The sequence below is a fragment of the Eleginops maclovinus genome, chromosome 20 (genome assembly GCF_036324505.1).
Source record: "Eleginops maclovinus isolate JMC-PN-2008 ecotype Puerto Natales chromosome 20, JC_Emac_rtc_rv5, whole genome shotgun sequence".
In the NCBI taxonomy this organism is placed as follows: Eukaryota; Metazoa; Chordata; class Actinopteri; order Perciformes; family Eleginopidae; genus Eleginops; species Eleginops maclovinus.
This window is the reverse complement of record NC_086368.1, coordinates 8330834-8356808: the sequence shown is the minus strand read 5'-3', so window position 1 is coordinate 8356808 and position 25975 is coordinate 8330834. Positions and strand designations below refer to the sequence as shown.

General features: G+C 39.2%; 1 protein-coding gene and 1 long non-coding RNA gene across 2 annotated transcripts; one reads left to right on the top strand and one right to left on the bottom strand.

The window, feature by feature from the left end:
- LOC134882317 (uncharacterized) lies at positions 1–7072 on the bottom strand. The gene is made up of 3 exons (XR_010168140.1): positions 6875–7072; positions 2942–3023; positions 1–1508 (listed from the first exon to the last, which is right to left on the bottom strand). It is a non-coding gene; the product is annotated as an uncharacterized LOC134882317 (long non-coding RNA).
- On the top strand, positions 6678–25957 carry lrrc38b (leucine rich repeat containing 38b). The gene is made up of 2 exons (XM_063909948.1): positions 6678–8191; positions 21623–25957. The coding sequence occupies exons 1-2, from the start codon at positions 7564–7566 to the stop codon at positions 21868–21870; spliced, it is 876 nt and encodes a 291-aa protein (XP_063766018.1). The 5' UTR covers positions 6678–7563; the 3' UTR covers positions 21871–25957.
- Positions 25958–25975: the final 18 nt, after the last annotated feature.

Below are 25975 nucleotides of genomic sequence, written 5' to 3'. Positions count from 1 at the left end.
TTAAAAAAATGTAAAAATATAAACGATAGAAATAGAAAACAGTTAAATGGAAGTAATATTAAAGTTGAATTAAAGCTGTTTAAAAAGCAATGAAATACAGACAGGGCCAGATGTGCTGTCATTATGTCATTTAGTTGCTACCCCTAATTCATACAATTCATACTTCATTAAGATTTAAAAAGTATACACTCATACACACATGTATACACCCATGTTAATTTATATATACAATACATACATACACACTTACTCATATACATATTTAAGCACGTACGTAAAGTGCATACTTTGATAAGCAGGTAAGCAGATCTTCTGAGTTACTGACTTCCTTGATATTTTAACCTGTAAATGTTGAATTTTGAAATATTCTCTGGATAAAAACGAACCATAATGACCTCAGGTACCCCCGCCTCCTTTCCAGTGGCTCATGTAACTTTAAAAAGCTGATACTAAAGACTACATGTCAGCAGTGTTTCGCATGCTGACTGTGTAATCTAAGTGGACAGAATGTTTTTATTGTTGGCCCGAGCAGGAAGTAACACTACCCAGTGAGTGTGGACCATTGTGGGCTTACACTCAGAGAGCTTCAACAACAATAATAACTCTGACTCACTCTCACTCAGCTCCAGCTGGTAACATTGGCAGAGAAAGGAATCCTTCCCACAGCCTTCAGAAGGCCAGTTAGTCATGCAATAGTGATACTAATATTGCTGTTGTAAACAGAGCTAAAAGACAGTTATGTGGGTGACATGGTGGCACTTCATCTGGGGACATGAAATATTAGGTGTTACTTTGTCAAATTGATCTCAGGTGTTCTACCCTTTCCTGTAATCTTTCTAAGGTTGGGTCATGATAAGGTTGCAAGATCACGTCCTACAGTAAAGCAGAACACACTGTTAAGTTACAGTAATACTGCCTGGTGCTACTGTGATGATGTGACCACAGCCACTGTCCCGAGCCATCCTTTCCACTGTGCCCTTGGCTTCCTGTGCCGGCGCGGGGCAAGCGGCCCAGAATCCCAAATGTCAGCGGAAGGCTTATGAACTGACAGCTGCCTCTGCATCTTGAATGTCCACCGCCAAATTCCGAGAAGTGTTGAAAAGGACGAAGTGACATTTGCAGCGGGGTTCTTTTAAACATCCTCCTGTTTCCGCTCTCTGAGTTTCCAGCATGCCAGCCCTTGTTTCCTGCCCTGCTGTGACCATAGATCTACATAGGATGCAAGTCTTCGTAACAGGCCAAACCTCATGCTGTCTTTGACATTCATCATTTATTAAAGGGCTGTTCTTTAATTGCATCAGGAGAGCGCTCTCACACTGGCTGATCCATGGGGGGAGGCCCTCCTACTGAGGACCCACATTTACTCAGCATGCTGGGAGCACCGCTATTGACTTATAATGGTTGTGACACACAAAAAATAACCTGCAGGGTTGTTTTCTTCTTCTCTTCTCATGTTGTTAGCATTTCATTCTCTGCTGAGAATTCTTCCATTCTTGCTGTAGCTGACACTATGGAGCAGAAATGAAATGATTAACCACTGAATGGAAGTGGACTCATCAAGGGCCTCTTAACCTCGATATACAGATGACTGTAACAACTATACTACTGAGATGTGTAATGGGCAGGGAAATCACGGTAACATAGAGGAGTTTGCAAATGATAAAAATTCAATATGAAAACCATAGTTTATTTATTCACATGTTGTGAAATTTAACACAGATCTTCAATTAGCAAAAGTCCTGTAAAGATTAACCTTCATATAAACTTAACCCTTGTTGTGTTTTTCTCGTGTACAATTTAATTTATACTCTAATTTTTGGATGTGTTAAAGTAAGCAAGTCACCATTATTGTGATGGAATACCAATCTTGAATCTGCATTATATTGCTGTACTATAAAATACATTAATAGTCTTGGAATTGCTGTTAAAACTAAAGTGATATCAAAGTATTTTTTTAAACTTTATTTGTATCTATATGTATCCATGAACACAAACCAGAAACTTTAGATAAGAAAGAGTCTGATAAGTTGATTGATTTAAGCAATAAATCATGCAGTAAAGTCTTGCTCCCCTAATTGTTATTTAACCTAGGAGAAAACCTAAGGGTACATCAGTAGGGTAAACCAGGATTGATGATGTGGCTTTACTGACAAGGTCACTTAACCCTCGAGCATTAACCCCCCTCATGTTTCAGTTACACTAAGTTTTAACACTTCGTGTCATGACTGCAAAGACTAGAAAATCAATTTGTGCAAGCAGCTGTTCAGGAAGCAATACTATGTTCGTGTAGTGGAAACTCAATATAAAATGGTTCCCCGAGGCGTTCAAGGTTGGTAGAGAACAAACTGTAAGAAAACAACAGATTTCTACTCTTTCCATCTCGGAGCAACAGGTTATTTTTCAGACCTGGATAAAAGGTTCAAGTGGCAATGGGTACATTGCTTTCTTACCTTTTCTTTGCGCTGAAGCTCTGAAGCTGAAATACTGTAGATCCAGTTTAGATTAGGAGATCTTTAATTACTTTTAATTACTTTTCCCTCAAAACAATATTCACAATCCAGCCTTCTGGGGCTCCCTTATTCTGTGAATCTAAGAGCACATTTCACCTTAATTCAATGTATTTTCTAATTGTTAATTATGTAAAATGGGACACATAAAAGCTATCCAAAGCTTAGGAATAAGGGCCCATACACTACATAGACAGTTTAAAAAATATATATTCCTAACAATTCTTGGAAAAAGAGTCACGTAATTTACAGAAAGTTGTATAACCACAAAACCTAACATTATCCAAATACCGTGAAGTCAAACTGTATTAACTCTTTATGGTTATATTGGCCAATTTTTACAGTAAACATTTGACTTTTCAAGCTAAACAAATAGCACCTATTTAAATATGGTCTGTTGGCTGGTGGCCCATGTACCAAGGCTGAGTCCTCACCACAGCTCCCTGGGTCTGACCTTTGGCCAACTGCTGAATGTCGTCCTCTGTCTCTCACCCTCTTCCAGTCAATAGGTCATATCTATTAAGAAAGGGCAGAAGGCAAACAAAATCCACTTTTTATTGACATCATTATAATTAAATTGTTACATGTTCATGCCAAGGGGCCCTTTTTTTCCCTTTTCAGCTTTTGCAGACCATTTACATGCACAACAACCTATATAACACACTACAGGATAGGGAAAACCCCCCAAACCATAAAAGGGCCCTTTAGATTGACTTTTTCAAAATGTAAACGTCTTTCCATTTGAGAAACAGTACATGAGATTAGGACAGTTTATACAGCAGACATTGCTTTATTGTCTGCTGTGTCCCAGGTAAGAGTCAAAGGCATAATGGAGACCAACCATGCATGACTCTTTTATCAGAACTGTTAAAATATTGTACTGAATTAATTCATCTTTGTGATATGATGATGGGTGTATGATTTAGAAAGGGCATATCCTGTTTTTTATACAGGGTATTTGAACATTTAAGTTATTATGAATGCAGCTCTGAAACCACATGCCTTTCTGTCAAACTAGCAAGCAATCACTATCCCCATACAGACACACTCAGGGCTTTTTACTCCGACAGATTTGCTGTCAAGAGACTTTCAGGATCACATTTGTGGATTGGACATCTGCATGACTTCCCTCAGCAACAGAGTGGCCATTATATCCGCCAGTGGCAGTGCTCTAGTTGCATTTCAATGTGAGGCATCTCCATTTTAAATATCTCTAAGTCCATTTCTTCTGAGCTGCTGAGCAATTAATCAACCGACAGAAACGGGGCAAAGGAAATGTGTAATGGTGTTGAATACGTTCCCCTTTTTCCAGGAAAAGCCTTTTCCTGTTCTGTCTCTGATGCTTTGAGGTCAAAATATAATAAAACAAACTAAATCATATTAGATCAAGCATGAGCCATATTGTCCAAAAAAATGTTCTTTACACCTAAGCATGCCCCAGTTGCAGTATTCCACACCGGATCACAGATGTGTTTCCAAAAGCAGACTCAGGGGGCGGAACAGATGTGAACAGTATTGAATATGAGGCCGCACTGAGCAACAAGAAGATCAGGCAAACAAATAGGGAGACATAATGATAGTTAAAATGGGTACAGAAAGGGAGTATGTAAAATGTGTTTAAGCTGATTTTAAAAAAGAAGCAGTTTTTTTGGATTCATGACTGAATCAGGTGAGCGAGGAGGAAACTTAGGAGTGGCGGCTAGTGGCAGATAATGAATGACGAGAGATAAGTATACACAACATACATTAATCAGACTAAAGGAAAAATATTGAGTGGTTTATCAGTAAGAGGAGAAATCCAGACATTAAGGCACATCAATGTTTTTTTTCCTTTTTGCAAATATGGATAATGTGCATTGAGGCAGTTATTAATTAAAAAAAACAACACCGACATGGAGATCAGGAGTCTGACACTTAACCATTACAAATCTAAAGTTTCTTGCTGTCCACAATTATAACAATGCATATTTTTCCATTGTGATTTCTGATAGAGAAATCTAAGTTTGTTGTCCACAGCTGACGTTGCCAGTCGTCTTTTAGCGGATTGATATGACTGCACATAATCCCATGATCCTCCTAAGCAACGGCCTGTTTTTATTATGACTCTGTTAACGAGAATGAACAACGTCTGAAATATCCAAATTGACCAATCAGACATCATTATTCATCAAAGCCGTGTAATCACATGCTGCAATGCAGTTATAAGTTTGTGAAAATAAGGACATTTGGAGCATTTCAATTTGCCTAACAATATCATTAACTTTTCCAATTAAGATATTATTTTAACTATTACGTCTGTCGTTTGCTTAGTTATCATTTTTCTCTGTGCACCAGGTTCAACTGATGCTCACTGACATTGTATCATTTACAATTATTTACAGTATACCATTTGTTCAATGTTAATATTCTGCCGACAGTATATATGCCAAGCAAAGTGCTACCAAAGAGGCAGCAACACATTATTAAGTCATATGTCATAGTGTCTCATTAAAGATGTATCGTAAATACACTGACTTGCCAATCAATATAAAAAGGTTGATCAGCAATTATGTATCCCTCCAGCTAAGTGGTTTGAAACCTTGTTAACATGCCAATATTTTTTTTTTAACTATGCTTGGAGAATAGAAAGAAAACAAGGTGTCAAATGCCATGTACCTAAGAAACTAATGCTATCAACTTGCTTGTATGGCTTTCCATATCATAGTTACTTCACCTAACTATATACAGCAAAACCACAAAACAAGTGGTACAAAAAAGCTTCCAGATAGTTTCAGTAAGATATGTGTTGTTAAACTTATTAAATGAATCAAAAGGGTATAGCTACATCCAAGTATTTGAAGGCAATTTTATGTAATTGTGATGAATAGAAGTACATTTTTTAGGGTCAATGCCGGGAGACAAACTTACATTATAATTGATGTTAAACAGTAAGGTGCTCTCCTTCACAGTAGCACATACGATTAACATTGACTGAAACTGCATCAAAGACTTTTTTTTGTCCCTGAGAGAGCAGCTATTTAAGCATCACACTGCATGCTGAACAGTAGTGCCACTAAATTGAATCTCCATTGGTGTAAAGTTGAAATGTGTTTGCAGCAAACAATCAAAGTCATTTCAGCTTTTAGTGTTCTTTTCAGCTAATACATGCTGACTGATGAAAGAGCGGCTCTGTTCTCTGCGGCACAAAACAAACATCAGCCGTGAAGCTGCAGACTCATCCGACTTGAGTGGACGCCTCGAGGAAGGAGTGGTATTATTAGATTACCTGGGATGAAGTGAGTTAGATGTTATTTCTATCTGCCTGGTTTTATGAGGTGCAGGTGTGTGTGTGCACATAGGAAAATGTGTTCGTAAAATTGTTAATTTATTGCATTTGCATTGTGAATATGATATCTTCACAATTAGCTTCCATGACAATACTTCTTTCTTAAAAATTTCACGCAACCCTTGTCTTCAAGGGTCTGATTCCCAGACGCTGTCCCCCTGCAACAACCTTGGTATAATTACATTTGCTTGTGGAAGCAAATCCCATCTTGGAAATTCAATACCCATTCTGAATTAATAGTCTTCTCTCCTTTCCGCTTTAAGTCTCATGGCGCCTTGGTTTTACTATCCACAATGTTGGGGTCATAAAAATGCAAAGAAAGAGAAAACGTGAAAAAGGAAATAATTTGATATGATGAGCATTTTCAAGTGGACTGGTGAGCTATTATGTGATTATACATACAGTATGCTGGAAATTCAAAATAAAAAGCCAGTGCTGTATTTTACTGGTAACAGTTTTCCATTGAAGTCACAACCAATGAAAGTCAGCATAAGGACTGGAAATATGGAGATTCCATCAAATTTTCAAAAAAATAAGGCTCAATGTCAAAACAGCTTGTTATTGTCAATAGATTACAAGGCAGGTCGATATAAAATGTATGTAAGTCAAGGAAGATGAATTTGAACCTGAATAATTTTTTTCATATACTGTTTTGAAAAAGTTTTGAAAAAAGAGCTTTAAACCCCCCCCCCCCCCCCTAAAAAAATGCTTCCATAATTCAGATAATTTTTTCAAACAAAAGGAAGTGACATCACATGTTGACAGCGTGGCTCAGGCACGCCTCCGTGGAAACAAGGAGAGTGGAGAGGACATGAGATAAACCGTGGTAGATTCAGAGGCAGTCGTTGGATTGGCATGGCTGTGTGCTGCTCAGCTCTGCGCTCTACATCCATGCAGCTCCTGCCTGGAAGTCTGGATTCTCTCCGCAGAGAAACACAGCCCTGACTCGGTGCCGGACGGAGTAACATTGAGCTGTGTTTTCATAGCATGTTGCCGGGCATTTGGCAGCTAGAGAGGGAATAATAAGGAGGGATAACCTTACCACACTTGAGCGATGTTCTGTGAGCTTCTCTCTGTCTCGTTTCAGACCGTCAGGCTTTACTACACAGAGACCTGGGACTAATGGAGGGATGCCATGATGTTACTCTCCGCTTGTCATGCTTGAATCACAGCTTCATATATCCTTTTGTGTCAGATACCTTATTGTCTTTGTCTGTCACTGCTGCCAGATCCACTGTGGGGTAGCGTGGTGGAAAGATCCCCCTCCTCAACCCCCCTGTCCCTTGTCTGTGCCCCCGGCTTCTCATCACTCCCAGCTCGCTCGTGTCTATTTACCTCTCTTAAGCTACCCTCCCCTCTCTGTTAAGCTCCGTCTTTGGTGCTCTCCCGCTCCTCTCTGCTTACTATCTCCTTCGCTTTGCTCCTTCAAAGCAGGCAGTCTGTTATTCTATCCCGGCAGGTTGCTACATGATCTCCTGGAAAACAGTTTTTGCCGCTTCTTTGCCTCCTCTCGATTCCTGAGCCCTTGCAGAATTCCATCTCAACACCGGCAGGATGTTCCTTCGCGAGGATTGATCCCCATCCACCCCCTTTCACTTTCCCCTTCCCCTCCCTCGTCCTGATCTCCTGCCCTCTGACCCTCACCCTCGTGTTCTCTAACCCCACCCTCCCTGTCCTACTCGCCCTTACCCCGAGCCTCTTTCCCCCGTAACTCATTTCACCCCCTTGACCATGTTGCCATGTGTCTGCTGGCTCCAACTTATCCTCATCTTGATGTCCTCTGCCTTATGGACCCGGGGGGAGAACTGCCCAGTAGCCTGCCTGTGCCCGGACCCTCACACTGTGGACTGCAGTGGCCGTGGGCTGACCCGTCTACCCAATGAGATCCCCTTGGATGTGCGCAGGCTGCTGCTGGCTGACAACTGGATACCCCGCATCCCCTCGGACTTCCTGGTTCTGTACAGTGACTTGGTCTACCTGGACCTCCGGAACAATTCCCTCTCCCACATCGAACCGGGGACCCTCAGCACCTCCTCCAGGCTGGTCTTCCTGGACCTGGGCAGCAACAACCTGACTGAAATCCCAACAGGAACTTTTGGGGAGTCTCGGAGCTTGATTAAACTGAGGCTGGGCAACAACCCGTATCTGAGCATGGTGAGTGAGGATGCTTTCTCTGGGCTCACCTCTCTGAGGGAACTGGAACTGGAGCGTAATGCACTGTCTACGCTCCAGGTAGGGGCGCTGAGTCAGTTGCCCTCCCTGCGGGCAGTGAGGCTCGAGGGCAACCCCTGGCTGTGCAACTGCAACTTTGCCAACCTGTTCACGTGGCTGATGGAGAACAGCCACAAGCTTCCAAACGGTGAGTAGCTTCATCTAAGAGGCATTTGCTTTCCATGTGCTTCACCCGAATAAAGCATACATCAGCATAACACACAGAATGACATCAACAGTATTATTGCAAATCCATTGCCATAACACTGCTCCAGTCTATTTATGTTTTTCCTGTAGGAGAGGGAACCCCCCTCCCTCTCCCTTGTTCTAATTTTGTCTCTTTCTTTCCTCACTCCCATAGCATAATTGTGTGAAACTGGGTATGTAATATGAGACAAAAGCACTTGTTGAAAGTAAAAGCTACAAGTTTGCTTTGTTCAGAGTGAAGAATTTTCCAGTAAGGGAAAATAAATTAAATATATCATATTAAGAATTTTAGCTTAGCTTCTCTGGTTACACATTTCACCATGCATATAAACAATGCCCTTTATTCTGCGTGGTAGTCAAATATTATTTTTATATAATACATATTTAAATTATACTTTCCTTTGGTGGACACTGTAATTTCGCAATATTAAAAAAATAAATGTTTTGCCCAGCTCTGGAAATGCAACCTATTTTCCTGTCCTGCTTCTCTGCTCAACCCATGTAATGTTGTTAGGCCCATACTGTAGACTCTGTCTACCACTGTGCTTCCGCCTGCAGGCTCCAGTTAGATAACAGAGCTGAAGTTTTGGTGTGCTTGAGTGTGCAGGGGAATCTGAATGTGTGCATGCATGTCTGTGGAACAACTAAAGACAAAGAGGATCACATGTCTCTGTAGAATTATTGTTTCTCTGGGGTTAGATGTGCTTACATGAAGCTGATTGGTTGCAACATCAAAGGATGGAGTTGCCAAATATGTCCTGAATAAAAAAACAACCATCACAACCTTGGTTTCCTTGTGTTAATATTACTGATGTTGAAATAGATTGCATAAAATATGTATAACACCTGTCAGAAGCTATTTATTCTTAGACAAATATGTATTCTATTTTTTTCTGAGAGAACTGTCAAGGATTTTACTGAAGGTCAGCCATTTGTGTATTACTAGGAATGCCCTTACAAAGGACACAGACAGCAGTTATCTCATAAATACAAGCCAGCACGTGGGAACAGGGGAGGCAAAAATAAACAGATCTGACAGTTCAGCCACACATAACTAGCTCGTGCTGTTATCATATTTATATCTGAGTGCAGATTTGATGTATTGCAGGATTCTGATCTAATCTGAGAATTTAATATGAATATGTCTTGCAGGACGTTCAAGGAGTATTTTATTAAATATAATTGATTTTTAAACGCATTATAGTGTTTGAGTACAGAGTGTTATGTATAAAGTGTACAGATAAGGTTTGTGAACGTTTAAACTTAATATTCAAAAGTGTCTGGTAAGACATCCAAGCCTCAGCATATGGATAGGACATACAAACATTATGCATCATATTGGAATTACGCAAAGGATTTCATTACAAGTTTGGCAGTTTTTTAGTTTGCAAATTAAAATGAAAATGTTCTGGCTCACCGTAACTTTTTACTCAGCACCCCTGCTGCTGCAGACTGCTGACAACCCACAAAAGCCAAAAACCCTTACATGCATTTGGGCCATGCTGTACCCTGCTATTGATACTGCTTTCTCTTTCCTCTAAGGGCTTCTGCTTTGCCCCACAAAAAGACAAGTTTAGGTCCGGGAGGAAGGAAAAAGTTGATAAACTGGCATGAATACCCAATTCCCCTCAGTAACAGACTGCACATGCATTAATCACAGGTTCTAAGTGTTGTCAACCACAAAGCATAATGAATTGCATTAGCAGTGCTGGCCAGGCAGACATCAACAACAAAGAAGAAACCAAATGCCTGGCCAAGCTGTGGGCATTGCTGCCAACTGGCCCCAGTGTATAGATACTCTCAAATTCAGTTAGTAATGTGTTTTCTCACCTCATATGAAGCTCTTACATCCCCATCAGCGACTGTTTGCTTTATGACCCCAGAGACAAGTTCACCGACTTACCCAACACACACACACACACACACACACACACACACACACACACACACACACACACACACACACACACACACACACACACACAGACACGGATTCTTATTTGTGCGCGTATATAAAGTGGTCTTAATGGAATATTTTGTATAATTTATAATCATCTTCGGCCAATATATTGTGCCAGAATGTATTTTGTAATGCTAATGACGCTGGAGAATTGGATTACAAATATCATTTTAGCAAGAGGAAAAATATTTATTTTTTCATCTGAGGCTCTTCGCTTCCAAGGCAATGCAAATCAGCTCTACATCAGGTCAGGGAGGACAAAAAGATGTTTCACTGATCTGTAAATAGCCTCTAAAACTAGTTTATGTCCTCCTCTGCATGGAAGAGTTGCTTTATTTTTCTTACTGTAAGACAATGAAAAGTGCCTCACAAATAGCATATAGCATTGACAATGGAATATAGTGCACATCTTTTAATCTGATGGTTAAAGATATTACATCAACCCATAAATTAGCAGGTTTGACATATACTTCCTGTATGCTCCATCACTATTTTGAGCACCGTACAACAATCTGTTGTGTTGTACGGACTTCTGTTGAACAAATACAAAGTAGCAGGGCGATTTACTGTGTAGTAAGTGATTCACAGGCACCCGTTGCCTTTGTCCCATTTAACTGCAAATGTACAAACACTGGCTCTTCATACATACAGACGTCATACTGCCAGACCTAATTACCATAATGAATGAGCTCTCGATAACGGGAAAACATGCGATGACCTATTCCCTGCAATGCTGTGTTGCAAGTGGTTACAAAATAACAGATGGACTCTCATTAGTTAATGAGGGTAACTTGATAATATTTTCAATACGCATCAACTCTAACAACCATCATTAGTGTGGGTGTTTTAACTGAATATCTCATTCCTCATCAAGTAGATTAATTACAGATGCAGGAATTACTTTTATATTGTAGACCAGGGTTATGTTTCATCTGTGTGGGTGTTGCGTCCTTATGTCTGATTCATCATGCAACAAACCGGGCCACTAAATGACTGATTAAACTGTACATGAGTGTGGCCTCTCTAAAAAAAACAAGAGCTCCACTGTCATTCAAAACACATTTAGGTTAAAGCCACCACAAACAAACCATGCATCCCAATTTCACATAGAATACGGCAAACTATGGCACCGGCAGAATAATTAAATCCAATCTTCAGGTAATTAAAAGATTGTCAATAAAACATGACAAAACTGTACTGCTATTTTCAAAGTCTTCACCCTGTGGTTCCCTCCTGTGATGGCCTGCATAATGTAGCAGCTGCGAAGCCCGTGCTAAAAAACCCAATTCCCTTTCCATTTTTCACTTCCTGATTTCCCCTGTGATTTGGAGTTCACAAAGTAGCACGTTCCTCTGTTTGCATAAGTTTGATTACTGCAGGTCAGCACAAGGAGTGGGTGGAAGATGCTTTAAGATTCTGGATTTTCTTTTTGGACGGAATAAAACAGATCTCTCTCTGCACGGCCGTCTCCTCCGCGCATCAGACCTTCCTTCTGCTCAGTTTTGGGTACTATTTGTACGTTTTAAGCCACCAATCACATTCATAAATGTTTTAACGGATGGATGAGTGTAAACTAGATCCACTGCTGTCTCCAGTGCTCTTGGGTTAAGGATGAACAAAGGCCATGTATAATTTAGAGTGACACAGTTCTACGGCACATTGGGCAGGGTAATTGGAGCTAGAGCTGCCCACAGGCTGGGGCAAGGCAGGACAACTCCCATGAGAGATCGAGGCTAAAGCCCTCACAGCATTGCTATCAACACTTGAGATGACCTGAACAGTTTTACCACAAAGTAGCAGTTCTTGTGACAGGGTTGAAGTCTGAATTTTCCTTCACGGCCTATCGAGTTGCTCCACAGAGACCTGTAACCACACGGCAGGAGCAACTCTGAAAATATGACCACATGATACCGAAGCACATGACACTACCTGCTATCTTTACTTATGTGATGAGAAAATATCCACTCCATTAACACAGGCTGACAGCTTCTTTTATCTTGGCCTAATTTGATGTTTATTTAAAGTTGGGATGTGAGAGCCCTGGAAAGAGAATGTGAATAGGTGCACAGAATTACACAGTGTGATCTTGTCAGCAGCAAGTACAGAAGCAGAATTTGCAAGTTAAAAATAAAAGGTGAAAAGACACGGTTTATTTCACCAGCAAATGTGCATAACTGAAGATGATGGATACTTTCTGCATGTGGTGAAGCGTGAAACATAAATCACCAAGACGCATATTTACCTGTTTCATCGTAATGAATAGCGATGGCAGATGAAGTGTTTATTATTCTAATGAAAAGGAATCTTCTCATTGGATTTATATCATTCACTGTATTCAAATACTCTTGTACCTGGGAGTTTTCTCATTTCTATGTGTGAATATGTGCTCTGGTGATGATAAATCTTGAATGTGCCCATGGTACAGTGATGTCAGTGAGTCTCCACGCAGAAGGAATTCCCTCCTGAATGATTCACCCTCGCCCCACTGTCACATGAACGCTTGTCATTTTGTGCATTCATAACACACATTCTGCTCCTCTCCCGACTCCTACTCTGCCCCTCTTCCAGCATTAATCTCTCATCCTTTTCCCTTCAGATTTCCCTTGGAGGAAACTGCTAAATTCACTGTAATTATGTCTGCCTGTTTCTTTTTACATCTTCTGAGTATTGGATCTGAGCAGAACATTCGTCTCATTTAATAAAACAGGGGGGGGTTGCAGTTTGTGAGTAATTATCACAACTGGATTAAAGAAGGATCGAGGGAAAATGTAGGCAGGAAATGTAACTCCTGCTGCTGGAGTCTGCAGACCTTTGGTGCAGAGATCAATCTGGACAGACAGTGTGGTGTTGAGGGGGGAGGAGACACAAGCCTCCAATATCAGTCTGTCACAGCTAGGTACATCAATCACGGCTGAGACAGCGGATAGACTATCCCCTCGTCTGGCTATAATCCTAAATGTAATCCATCAACTGTCCATGCCAGGAATGTAACAAAGCCGTGTTGCAAACATACCTGATAGTGCTCCGGAATGATTTGTGTTACAGTTTATTTCCTTTATAGTCGTTTTTTGACTGAAATGATAAATTAACAATTATAAATCATTCAAAGTATAAACAAAACAAGTTAATTCTGATGAAAAAGATTTAGGTTGAAGCTTTTGCTTATTACATCCATCCTTTTTTCCATTAAATATTTTGCACAATCATTAAATGTAGACGGAATTCAGTGTGTCAGCGTGCTCCAGCACACTTTTTGGGATGAGTCCTTGCTGCATCTTAATAATGTACTGATGCATCAGAAAAGTGCCGTTTCTGAGACGGGGGCACCTTGACCGAGTCGTTTCACAATGCAAGGACGATAAATCAGCATGTGCTGCTCTCCATGTCTCGGTCACTTTCACATAGTTTATTGTTCAGACATCATTTATATTGAGGAGGACAGTGAACGCACTGCTTGCGATTTCAAGGGTAGTCCTACGATGAGCCTTCTTTTCCAACTCACAAATGAGACTGGATCATTATGGTAGGTTTTATAGTGCATGTGTTAAAGACCTACCAATTAAACATTAGAGGGTGTTTCCTTCCTTTCCCACATGTTCACCCATCATCTTCGCTCATTTTAATATACATTGATTTATTTATTGTTAATAATACTGAGGATCATGCTCTGTCATGACTTGTTAATGGACTACACGACTTAGCACTTTTATTATGATTGCCACTGAGTCACTCCAGACATTAAACGGCCCCTCTTATGCATTTCCCTTTCCTGTAGGGTCTTTTTTAGGCTTTTTGTGCTTGTAAACTGTTTGCAATGGCTAAAATCCCAAAGTTCATGCCAAAGTGAGCCCCCTGCCTAATAAAGATTAGTTTGGACTCCTTTGTTTACTTCCATGATATACTGACATCACTATGTAACACTCGCACTTCTATTGGCTAGCACCCCAACACATTGTGCTTGATAAAGCAAGGCGCCTGAGATCTCTAAGATGGTGAAATAAGGGACTGCAGCAAAGACAGTATGAGAAAATAAAGCTCTTTTTGAACTTTTACACAGTAGTGGCACAAAAAACATAATATATGTAAAAACATATTAACCTGAAAACATGCATAATAGGGCCCCTTTAAGATGATTAATAGTCATGCTTGTGTGTGAACTGTACAGTATGTTATGTTGTGCATGGTGAGTGTTGTGCAGCTACCAAAGACACTTTTCCATTTTATGAAAAATCATAGAATAAAAAGAGAAATCTGAATCTGAAATGATAGAGTCATTGATTCAATGTGTTTTACTGACCCCCCACTTTAAATTAAGAGCTAGGTTACACACTTGCAATGCTTTTGCATGTACATACTGTATCTTATTGTCCTGCAAACATTTTCAACTTCAATCTATAACTCCCATCCTATTGGCAATGTAGCCTGAGTTTATAGGTGGGTAGAGATGAAACCTTGCAGTGTGGGAGGATATTTTTACTGATACTGCACATGTAAATGCACACACTTGGCAGTTCATCCATTCTGGGTCTTCGCTGAACAGTCAGCACAATTTGCAACATGCTTTGTGAAAATACAAATGTAATACCATGTTCCTATGATTAAATACTATTATGTCCATCATCATCCAACCTTATTTCTGAATTAGATCTGCATTTCAGTTATTATAAAACTCTAAGATGTCATTGAAATAATGTTAATAATGCTGTATTTAAAATACCATGCACATGTAAAGCATGCAAAGGCTTTTCGAAAGTGTTCAGTGACGATGGAAAAAGATATAATGGAAATCAGACGTGCATGGAAGTGGTTTCCATGCATGTCTGATTAACTCTTTACAGTATTAATTAGGTTTGTAACTGAACTCTTTAAGAGCTTGATAATACTTAATGACACTAATCCCTTAGAAAGATACAGATACTCACGTTTCCTTCTAACATTCAATTAGAAGACACAAGATATACGTAAATACAAACACGCACACATGGAAAAGCCAAACGTGCGGGGAAGAAAGCACATTACATTTAGTTTAAAAAATATATTAACACAACCAGAAGACAATGGATTATTTGCAATAGAGGTACAGTTCTTTGGATCTTATTTGATTTTCATTCTGCATTTTTCTTACTTGTGCTTGTGTGTGGTAGCTCTGAACTTTTTTGCAAGACTTTATTATGAACCATAATTACATTTCACAAAAGCATGTGCAGGATGCAGCGAGATGATTCAATTATAAAGGATTGTCTTTCCCTCCTATTGTGCCCATAAGTTAAACTACCAAAACAATAAGTCCAATTAGACTCTATAACTAGAAAGAGTGATTGATGGTAATGGAAGCATTGAACACATTTCCTTTAAACTCAAATCATGTGTTTTAACTTTCCAGTCATCAATACAATTTTGCCATTAGTTAAGCTTAACAGGATCACTTCAAGTGAGTCACAGTCAACCCAGCATCAAGAATGAGGCTCCAAACTGATCAGCAGCCAATACCAACAATCCCGGTGGAGCCAAAGAAGAGCACAATGATTCATGGCATGATTAAACAGCAAGGCATGTCTACCATATGTTTTGTGAATCGGAGATCAAAATAAATTCATTGCTACTGCATGTGAGGAATCTGCTCAGTCTGGATAACATGCAATGTTTTTTAAAACATTTTTTTTTATCAACTTTCTTTATTGGAAGCAATTAGACAAACAAAACAACAGAGCAGTGTCACAGAGAACTTCCATTCTTTCATTTTTCCCCATCTTTTTATCCCTCCCACAATCCCACCCCACCCAAAGGAGAACGCTTCTCAGTACACAAAATGTAAACAGTACAAAATACATAATACAAATGCATAAGTATGGAAAATAACAAAATAAATACAAAATAGTAAGTGCAACTAAAATAACAATTAAAAATCAAATAAATAAAAAGGGGGCAGGGGTGTCAGTCGACACAGTCAGGCAGGGATTTTAGAGATTCAATATGATTTAAGGAAGGTCTCCACGTTTTTTCAAAAGAGCTTAAGGAGCAGTTGAGGGAAAACCTAAGCGTTTCGAGTCTAATGGACAGTAACATTTCTTAACCTACTTTACACAACCTACTATGAGATGGAGGTTGAGCGTGTTTCCAATTGAAGAATATAAGTCGCCTGGTTAACAGGTTGGCAAAGGCTAGAACAGTCTGTATAACTTTAGAGACGACAGGCTGCAGGGGGGCACCAAACAAGACCAAGAGAGGATCTGAAAGGATAGTAGTATTATATTCTGTACTAAGAGTTTTGAAGACTTCGGACCAGAATGTGGCGAGCCTAGGACAGAGACAGAACATATAGGAATGGTTGGCTGGGGATTGTTTGCACCTATTACAAGAGTCAGTTACATTGGGGTAAATCCGAGATACCCTCAAGTTAGTGTACTGAACTTTGTGCACAACTTTACACTGTAGGAGGCCTACAGATTGAAGAGGAGTGAACCAACCGTAAAACTTGTTGCCAATAATCATCGGACCATGTGATTCCAAGCTCCTGCTCCCAAGAATCCTTAGGGCCGGACGCTGGGCTGTCAATGGTAGAAATTTGCCACTTTTCTTTCGCAACCAGGGTTTCGGGGGACGACTCGGGAATTTGGGGTTCTGATTCTGGACAAAATGCCTTGTCTGAAGAAAAACTAAATAGGTGGGTTCTAGGCAGGTCGAATTCCTTTGAGAGCTCAGGGAAGGACATAAAAGTCCCTTGGTTATAGATGTCCCTAAATTTAGTTAACCCTTTGTCAGACCAATTCCGAGAGGCCATATCGGTGCAAGAGGGCATGAATAGGTGATTATTTCCAATGGGGGAGAGGTCTGAGGCCCTATGGAGGCCTAGGCTTTTCGTAACTTGAATCCAAATTCTAATGGTGTTAGTTATCACGGGGTTTGAGGTGAAGTTGGAGGTAGACAGAGGGAGCAAACCAGGGAGTGAAGCGTAAGCCACCTGCAGCATTGTTAAACCAGTATAAAAGTGTATGAATATTACAGGACCAGTAGTAGTGTAGGAAATTGGGCAATGCCAAGCCACCAAGAGCCCTTGGGAGCTGTAGCACCGATCTTCTGATGCGTGGATTTTTATTGCCCCAGAGGAAAGAGCTTATTAGTTGATCGAGCAATCTAAAAAAAGAGTCCTTAATAAGGATGGGGATGTGCGAGAAAAGATATAGAAACTTGGTTAAAACAACCATTTTAACCAAATCAACACGACCCACTAGGGATAATGGGAGTCCAGACCATCTGACAAACTCCAGTTTACACCTCTCAAGGAGAGGAGAGACATTTTTTGAGAAAAGGCGATCAATTGAGTCAGTAATGTGCACCCCCAAATATTTAAACCCGTCTGTAGCATATTTGAAAGGGAAACAAGCTGAGGGTATACTTTTAGCTGCAGAATTGATGGGAAAAACTGGGCTCTTGTGGCAGTTAAGTTTATAGACTGAATAGGACCCACATTTGTCGAGGATATCTAGAACCACGGGAAGAGAGGCAGCTGGATTAGACATGTATAAAACCAGGTCGTTGGCATATAATGATAATTTATGAACTTTCCCAGCTCTGGTGATGCACTCAAACCCAACCTCCTGACGCAGCCAGATTGATAAAGGCTCAATAGCTATGGCAAATAAGAGTGGGGGGACAGCCCTGTCTGGTTCCTCGATAAAGAGGAAAGGGGGCAGACTGAACATGCAATGTTTTTAAGAGGCTTACAAACAAATGTACAGTACACTTAGAGAAGGTTAATCTCACGTGTATGTAAAGTACTCAGCTGAAAATGTTTTGTTTTAAATCTGATATTCTAAGAATTGTGTTGCATAACTACCGTAATTTCCGGACTCTAAGCCGCTACTTTTTGCACAAGCTTTGAACCCTGCGTCTTATAGTCCGGTGCGGCTTTTCTATGGATTTTTCATGATTTTTGTGATATCGTAAGAGGTTTTGTTTTGGTTTGTTCCGCTGTTGTACAGCACTACTTTGTCTGGCGGAAGGGCATGTGATCAGACACACAGTCACGGGGGAAAAGAGTGGTATGTTGGTCACATGTCCGTCCGCCAGGCAAAGTAGTGCCGTACGAATTAGCGCGAAAAAGAGACTAGATTAGCAAGAGCAAGACGAGTATTACAGGAGCAAAGGAAGCTTTCATCCACAAACCCTCATTATGGCAAACAAAATAAATGCATATGATGCAGCTTTTAAATTAAAGGCAGTCGATTTGGCTCTCAACGAGGGAAATAGAGCTGCTGCACGTACCCTTGGTATAAACTAATCAATGGTAAAACGTTGGAGACGCCAGCGTGAAGAACTGGCTCAGTCCAAAAAGACGAAAAAAGCTTTGAGGTCATAAAAGCAGATGGCCCAAACTTGAAGACTTTATTGAAGACTGGGTGAACACACAGAGAGCAAACGGGCGAGGTGTTTCGACTGTGCAGATCCGACTGAAAGCCAAAACAGTCGCCACCGAAATGAAGATAGAAAATTCCAGAGGTGGACCATCCTGGTGTCACAGATTTAGGAAACGAAAAGGACTGTCCATCAGGGCGCGGACGACTGTGTGTCAGCAACTCCCTCCCGACTACGTGGAAAAAATAACAAACTTCCGCAAATTCACACTAAGAAAGATATATGCATATTCTCTTACATGTGGTAATTAAACATTAAAACACCTGCGGCTTATTGTCCGGTGCGGCTAATGTATGAACAAAACAGGATTTTCCCCTAATTTTAGCTTGTGCGGCTAATATTCAGGTGCGCCTTGTAGTCCGGAAAATACGGTAACCATATGGCTCTCACTTTGAAAGCATCAGTTAATTTTCCAAGTCAGGGTTTGACTCAGCAGGGCTTTTAGGGAATAGGTTTTTAATTTGTTCATTTAATATTTTTCTAACTTCTTTTACAGCATCATTCAAAATCAGGTTGGATTTGATAAACATGCAGTGTGTTTTTCTTCATTGTCATACATTGTTGATTAATTGTAATGGTTGCCATGTACAGTTACCGCAGTGACATACATTGAATCTGTACCAAAAATATCCCCACCAATAAATGGCTGACTATTAAATTATGAAACATATGCAGCGGGAAAAGGAACAAATATTATTCAGAAAGATTGTTGGAGTTCAGTTTGAATTAAAAATTCAAAAAGACAAGAAATCTTTGAATACATCTGAAAATCATAGGTGCCCCGTCCTGTCTGAAGACAAAATGATCATATTTATATTCATAGCGCACTTGTTGCGGGTACAAATTAAACCATTACATCTGAGACTTGAGCCTTTGTCATTGAGAGAATCATAGGTGTTGCCTGTTAATAATTATGACTCATACAGTACTTAATGACATCTTTTTAATATATCTTCTTTTATCAAAACACAATTTTCATAACATTCTTGATATATAAGCACCCCATAAAAAAAGCTGCACTTTGGTTGTCTGAAATGTACATTCAAATATATTTTCAGATATTTGCCACCTATTTGAACACACATTTCCATTGTATTAACCCTACAACAAAAACACCCAGGATTTGCAGGAAGAGATAATGGCTTTCCACTGGAGCTTCAATGTTGCAGTTAAGAAGCAAAATTACACAATAGGGCACACAGGCTTATTATACTGCCTGACAAAAGGGAGGATTAGTGAACAGCTGTGGTATTTGGCCAAATGTGGAATCTTCTGGAAAAAACACTATAATTAAGGTTTCCCATCATTACAGGCTTGAATGTGACAAGATGTGCACATCTCTCACAGAGCGAGGATGTCCAGATGTAACGAATGTGACCTCAGATTACTGAGGCAGGAACTACAGTGAAGCCAAAGTGCATCCTATTTGTGTTGGCTGTGGGCAGCTTTATGTCAAACAATAGCCTGTTAACAAACATAGCCTAACTCACTAAAGCCATTTTTAAACATACTTACAAGTCAATATTGTATTGTTGACACTTTTATCTCTTAATTAGCATAGGACTGCAGCTATCAGCTATTCTGGTATCTTCAAGGTAACTAATCACTACACATATGTCACCAATCAGCTTGAATTAGATATAAGGGCAGACTGAATCTAAGAACAATGTGTGCCCTGATGAGGCTAGCTTACTCTAAAGATACTCACAACATATTAATATATATAATTCAAACTGGGGAAAAACAACCATTATGATTTCAGGTGGTGGAATCTTCAAATTTTTCTTTTTATCTGGTCCAAATCTCAAGAATATTCAGTTTACTTTCATTATATTGCAGTAAAGTGAAGCAAATCCATTTAATTGACAGCTGGCACAACCAGTCATTTTAGCTTTTGGTCGAAAAATATCTCAAATGTTTCTTCAGAATGGTAACAGATTAATAGTATATTAACATTAACATGTTAGCTTATCAACTAGCAGTTGCTACAACTGTAAATTCATTCATATCTGTTTTATTTAATGTGATCTTTTAGCCATGATGTATGTGTGTATGTCATTGAGTTTTGTGATTTGTTGTCCAAAGACTTTATCAAATACAGGCTGGCCAAAAATGTTTGTGTTTCCTCTGCCACAACAGCCACTGAAAAACAAGACATATAATAGTTAAGAAAAGACAAGTGAAGACCAATAATTCAGAATTCTTTATATTAAAAATGTTTTTGTGCTCAGAAAGTATCTCAGTGGAAGAAATTCTAAATAAGAAACCACATACAAAGGCTCAATATAAGCTTTATATATAGGTAAGCTAATATAATACAATATTCAAAATGTGTTAAAGAGTAATTGTATTTGGAGATTCTCGCAGTGCAGATAGCAGTTTAAATCCAAATTATTTTAATGGATGATTATTTCATTTTCCCAACCGTGTAAAAATGATGCAAATGGTTTTGACGTGTCAAATACAGAGATAACCCGTTTTCAACAACACAAAAAAAAATATTCAAGTTTGTTTGCTAAAGCAGATAAACGGTTAACAGTAGACTAAACGGTATCACTGTGTTTCTGACTGACTTATTTCCGCAGAACCTGCAATGGGCGGGAGTATGGTGTAACTTCATCTCATAAGTAAAGACTTCTGATTCACCTCCCAGTTATTAAATCATCTCCCACTAAGGAAAATAAAACAGCATTGCTCTCTTCAATCGTCATCCTTCAGAACACCACACTTTTCTGAATCAAATACACACTCTATATGAAATATGTCTCTAATAGGCAAATATGCTTCACTTTGCATTAAATCTGTGGGGAAATAAAAGCATTTGTGGTGTACACAGCACATGTAGCCACACTATGTGCCTTTCATTTTATATGATGTCATCTGTGAGTGGCTGCCATATGAATATATTCATGTAAAAGTCCATAAATATGACATTATTCACTGCCACTCGCCATGTCCAGTAAATCTGTCTAATCCTATTTGCTGTTTCAAATGCAGGGGTGGAAGGTATGGAGTGCTCCCTCCCCATGGACGGCAGACGTGTTTCCCTGACCCAGCTCTCCAAGGACAGCTTCCGTGAGTGCCAGGCCACACTGACTCTCACCGACCTGCTCATCATCATATTCTCTGGCATCTCTGTGTCTGTGGTGGCCATCATGACAAGCTTCTTTCTGGCTTCAACTGTTCATTGCTTCCAGCGCTGGAGTAAAGGCACCAAGGGGGATGAGGAGGAGAGTGAGGAGTGATAAGGGTTTGACTTTAAGGGCCTGCATGGTCATGGTACTTTAAGCAAAAAGAGGACACCTCAGACAGTGCGTGCTACATGTGACAAGTTTAATGCTGCCTCCTGTCTGGTAAACACCAAGGACTGTTTACCGGTAGGATCTTGCCCTGATGCAGTTGGTTTCTTCGCACATGAAATATGGTATCAAAAGACATTCTCAAGGAATGAGCCAAAGTCCCAATAAAAAAAGAGCGAGCGCCTTGCTGCACTTGCAAAATGATATAATAGAGATCGTATTTTTGGCTGTGAGACCCTGTGGTCATATTTTATGGCTATTGGCTCTTGGCTCAATGTGGTAGAAAGTACATAAATATAGTAAAGTTAACACCATTATGATAAAAGAGTGAAAGATTTAAGAAAAAAGACGTGTTGCTGCAGTGCTGTCACGTTAGTATTAGACAATGCGATAACTTGTCCACATGTATTCATATTACATTTAAAGTGACACCAAGTTTTGGGTAACCACTCAGATGATTTTCATGGGACTTTCTCTGTGTGGGGCAGAATACCTGATCCCATAAAACAAAGGATGTCATACCGACCAAGGACCTCAGTAATTACCTGCCTATAATATGATATGCCGGCATATCCTGCCATTTACAATGTCTGTCTTTGACAGCCTAACTCACATTGAAAAGTGGTTCACAAGCCACTTTGTTGGGCAGATACTGTTGTTTCTTCTGCATGTAAAATAAGATGGTGGCAGGGGTGTCAGTCAAAAGGTAAAGGATTTGGATCATGGCGAGATGTTATTGTAGGTAGCCGATGTGCTGTAGGCAGGAAGTGTTTCCAGTTGGTCACAATCTTTCTGCAAAGTATTCATTATATAACCACAAACTGACGTACAAAAGAAAACAACTTAAGCTATACATCCTAGATTGATAACTGTGTAGAAAGATAACAGTGTAATCTTGAAAATTATGGCAAATATTTTAAAATAGAATCTACGTAGAACTATTGTGTCAATTAACGCACTTTATTTGGTGAACCTAATATTGGCAAGCCCCTAATTAAACTATGTAGACTGGTTTTGTCTCCATCTGCCAAAGAGTAGGTTTAGGTTAAAGAGAGATTGCATTAAGAGGACGCTGTTGCAGATGATGTGTTATTTCGTGAGGTAGGAATAGCTCTTTAACAGAAGGCAGCACTATAGCCAAAAGACTTTGTATACACATATTGTACTCAAACAGTTATGGTCTCCAAAGATTAGCAAATAGCCATCTGTCTTACTTGGATTCACACATAGGCTAGCAGTCTTTAACTCCTATTATAAAAATCACTTCTGAACAAATGGTTATTTACTTTTAAATGGTGGCGGGTGATAGGTTTGTCTCTTCAGGAAAAAATAGACCATTTTTTTTTTCAATTTTGTTTTGAAATATTCTGAATGAATATATCATATGCTATCAGTAAGCATTTGTTCTTATCGAGATATATTGCAGTAAGCTAATGAGTTGATTTCCTGGAAAAGTACCTTACTTTATCAGCATATGGATTCATAAGAATGACAGTACAGTACAATCTAAATTAAATAAAGCAGCACCCTGAATATTATGGGCTTCTGTTTGTTTTTACGTTCTGTATGTTTAAATCCTCTTCCATTAGGAATGATAAAAGTTGGAGTATTTTTTCCCCCTAAAGCTAAGGTGTGTTTCATCGCTTCTCACATTCTTGTAAGGCATGAATAATTCAGAGAAATTGAGACATGAACCAGAAAGAATGTCAAGCTTCTTAATACGAACAAGGAGATGATGGAAAAAAGAGCTGTGAGCAAAAAGAGTTGTCATTTCTGTGTGCTTAACAAAGGATAAAAGAAATTCCAAATGTCTGTATCCCTTAAGAACAAGCCATGTGCAGCATTGTGAAGCACGTTAAGCAGAAATAACAAAAAAGAAAAATGGCCTTATTTATTTTTGGTATTTTTCATTCTTATCAGTAATAATGTAAGCACAACTGTTTCACAGGAAATAATGTTATTCTAGTATACCCTTTTAAAGGAGGTGTTGCATCACATATTGGTACCATCCTGTATTGTCTTCATTAATGTGTATTGTCCCACATTGAGTTGAAAATACTTCATCTCTAGTGTAAGATTTGTATTGTATGGATGTCCTGTTTAAGCCAACATTCAAATGGTTACTGATTAAAATTGTAAACAAATACATTTGTATTCAATGACAAACATTAAAGGCACATGATGCAAATTAATATTAATTTAAAACAGCTTATTGACCTTATCTGAACCCTTTCCCTGAACAGCATCTTGTAAGGATTCACATTTGCTGTTATCTATTCTTATGTAATGTAGCATGTCCTGCTAGCTAGCTTACTGCCTAAGGCTAAAATTAACCATTTGATACTTTAAAAGACAATGGGCACGTTTTAAGCTTCAGCTACTTCATTGTTTGATGGGGTTACAGGTTACATTGTTGAAATAGTTGTTTAGAACTGATACTTCAAAGGTTTGGAGCCAATGATGTTAATATACACGACTAGTAACAAAGGCTGCTCAGTCCTGCCATTTGTTTGTATGGGGGAATTGGCCACTCCAGCAACTCCAGACTAACTAGCATTAGATATTATGACATTTGTCAAACTCAACAATTCCCCTCAAATCCCTTTTATTGTAAAAGTGAAGCAGAGGCGATTGTTGGAAAATGCTAACAATAAAGGAATAGCATAAATCGAACCCTTGCATTGTTTGCATTGCCTGTCTAGTTAGAATCAACTTTGTGGTTCTGTAAGAATGAAAAACATTGTAATTATATTTTAATTTTTGATAAAGTACACCCGCTAGGGGGCAATTCCTACCTAAGTAATACATAAGCAATGCTTCTCGATTGTACACACGTCTTGTACACGTCAACAACTGGTTAGCATTCTAACAATGGGACATGCATCTTTATCGTCAGTATTGTAGCATGACATCAAGCAAGTAGCCACTAAGTAAACATTTTAGATCTTTGTAAATGGTTCTGTTTTCAGATAGGAACAACCAGAACCAGGTTCCAGGGTTCTTAGCTAGAAATGGGAAGCCTGCTTCTGTGTAATTCTCCGTGCAAATCTCTACAAATTCCATGGTTAAAATGTGCAGGGTGAGAATGGGAAGCTTGTCAACCTGTAACAAGAATATAGGAGTGCAAGCCTATTGAATAATAGGCTTGCAGGAGTGCAAGCCTATTGAATAATAGGCTTGCACTCCTATAACACCACAAATACTGTCTTGAATAGGATGCAAATTATAAGTGTGAGGTCCGCCATTCTTTTTTCTTATGATGGTTTGTCAATGTTAGTGAACAACACTTATTTTTCATAGACATATATAGCAAATTTCACATACATACTGTATAGAGAGAAAGATGCTATTGAAAGGACATTTATAATCTCATCTCCTAACAAAAAGTATAAAACCATTTTGATTTTGTTGGCATGAGAGGAGGCAGGTTCTCATGGATCAATAGTTTGAGTGGTTTCAAAAACAACTTCTGATATCTGAAGGTGCAGACTTTAGTCAAATAATCCGAGGAGAGTTTTTATACATATCATTATCATTTCCAACTACTGTGTAGTTACTGTTTATTAACAAGTTATTATGTTAGCTTGAAGCATATGTAAGCATGTCTTCTTTCTACTTTTATTAAGTAAGAAATAACAGCGCATTAGAGCATGCACTATTGAGTTTCCAACATTATAGCATTCAGATGTATGTCTATTTTTCTATTAAACCTTTCAGAATTAAGTATTTATTTACTCCGTCAGTCCCTGAAGTCATGTTCTGGCATTGTGCACCTGGTAAGCAGAGTCAGAGAGAGTAGCTGCTTTCATACAATTTGTCTTGACATTGCTCAGAATACCAAAATCTATGTTTTGTCATATAAATGTCAGACGGGCTCAAATCTAAATGAAGTGACAGCGAAGAGTGTGATGTTGTTGCTGCAGCTGAATGCATTTCCAAATGTCAAACAGACCGTATGTGTAGCTGTATATTGATGTTTGGTAAAAAAGAAAAAAAGGAAAGAAAAAAAAACAATAAAATCTTCTTTTCTGTCCTCTCGTCTGAATTTGTA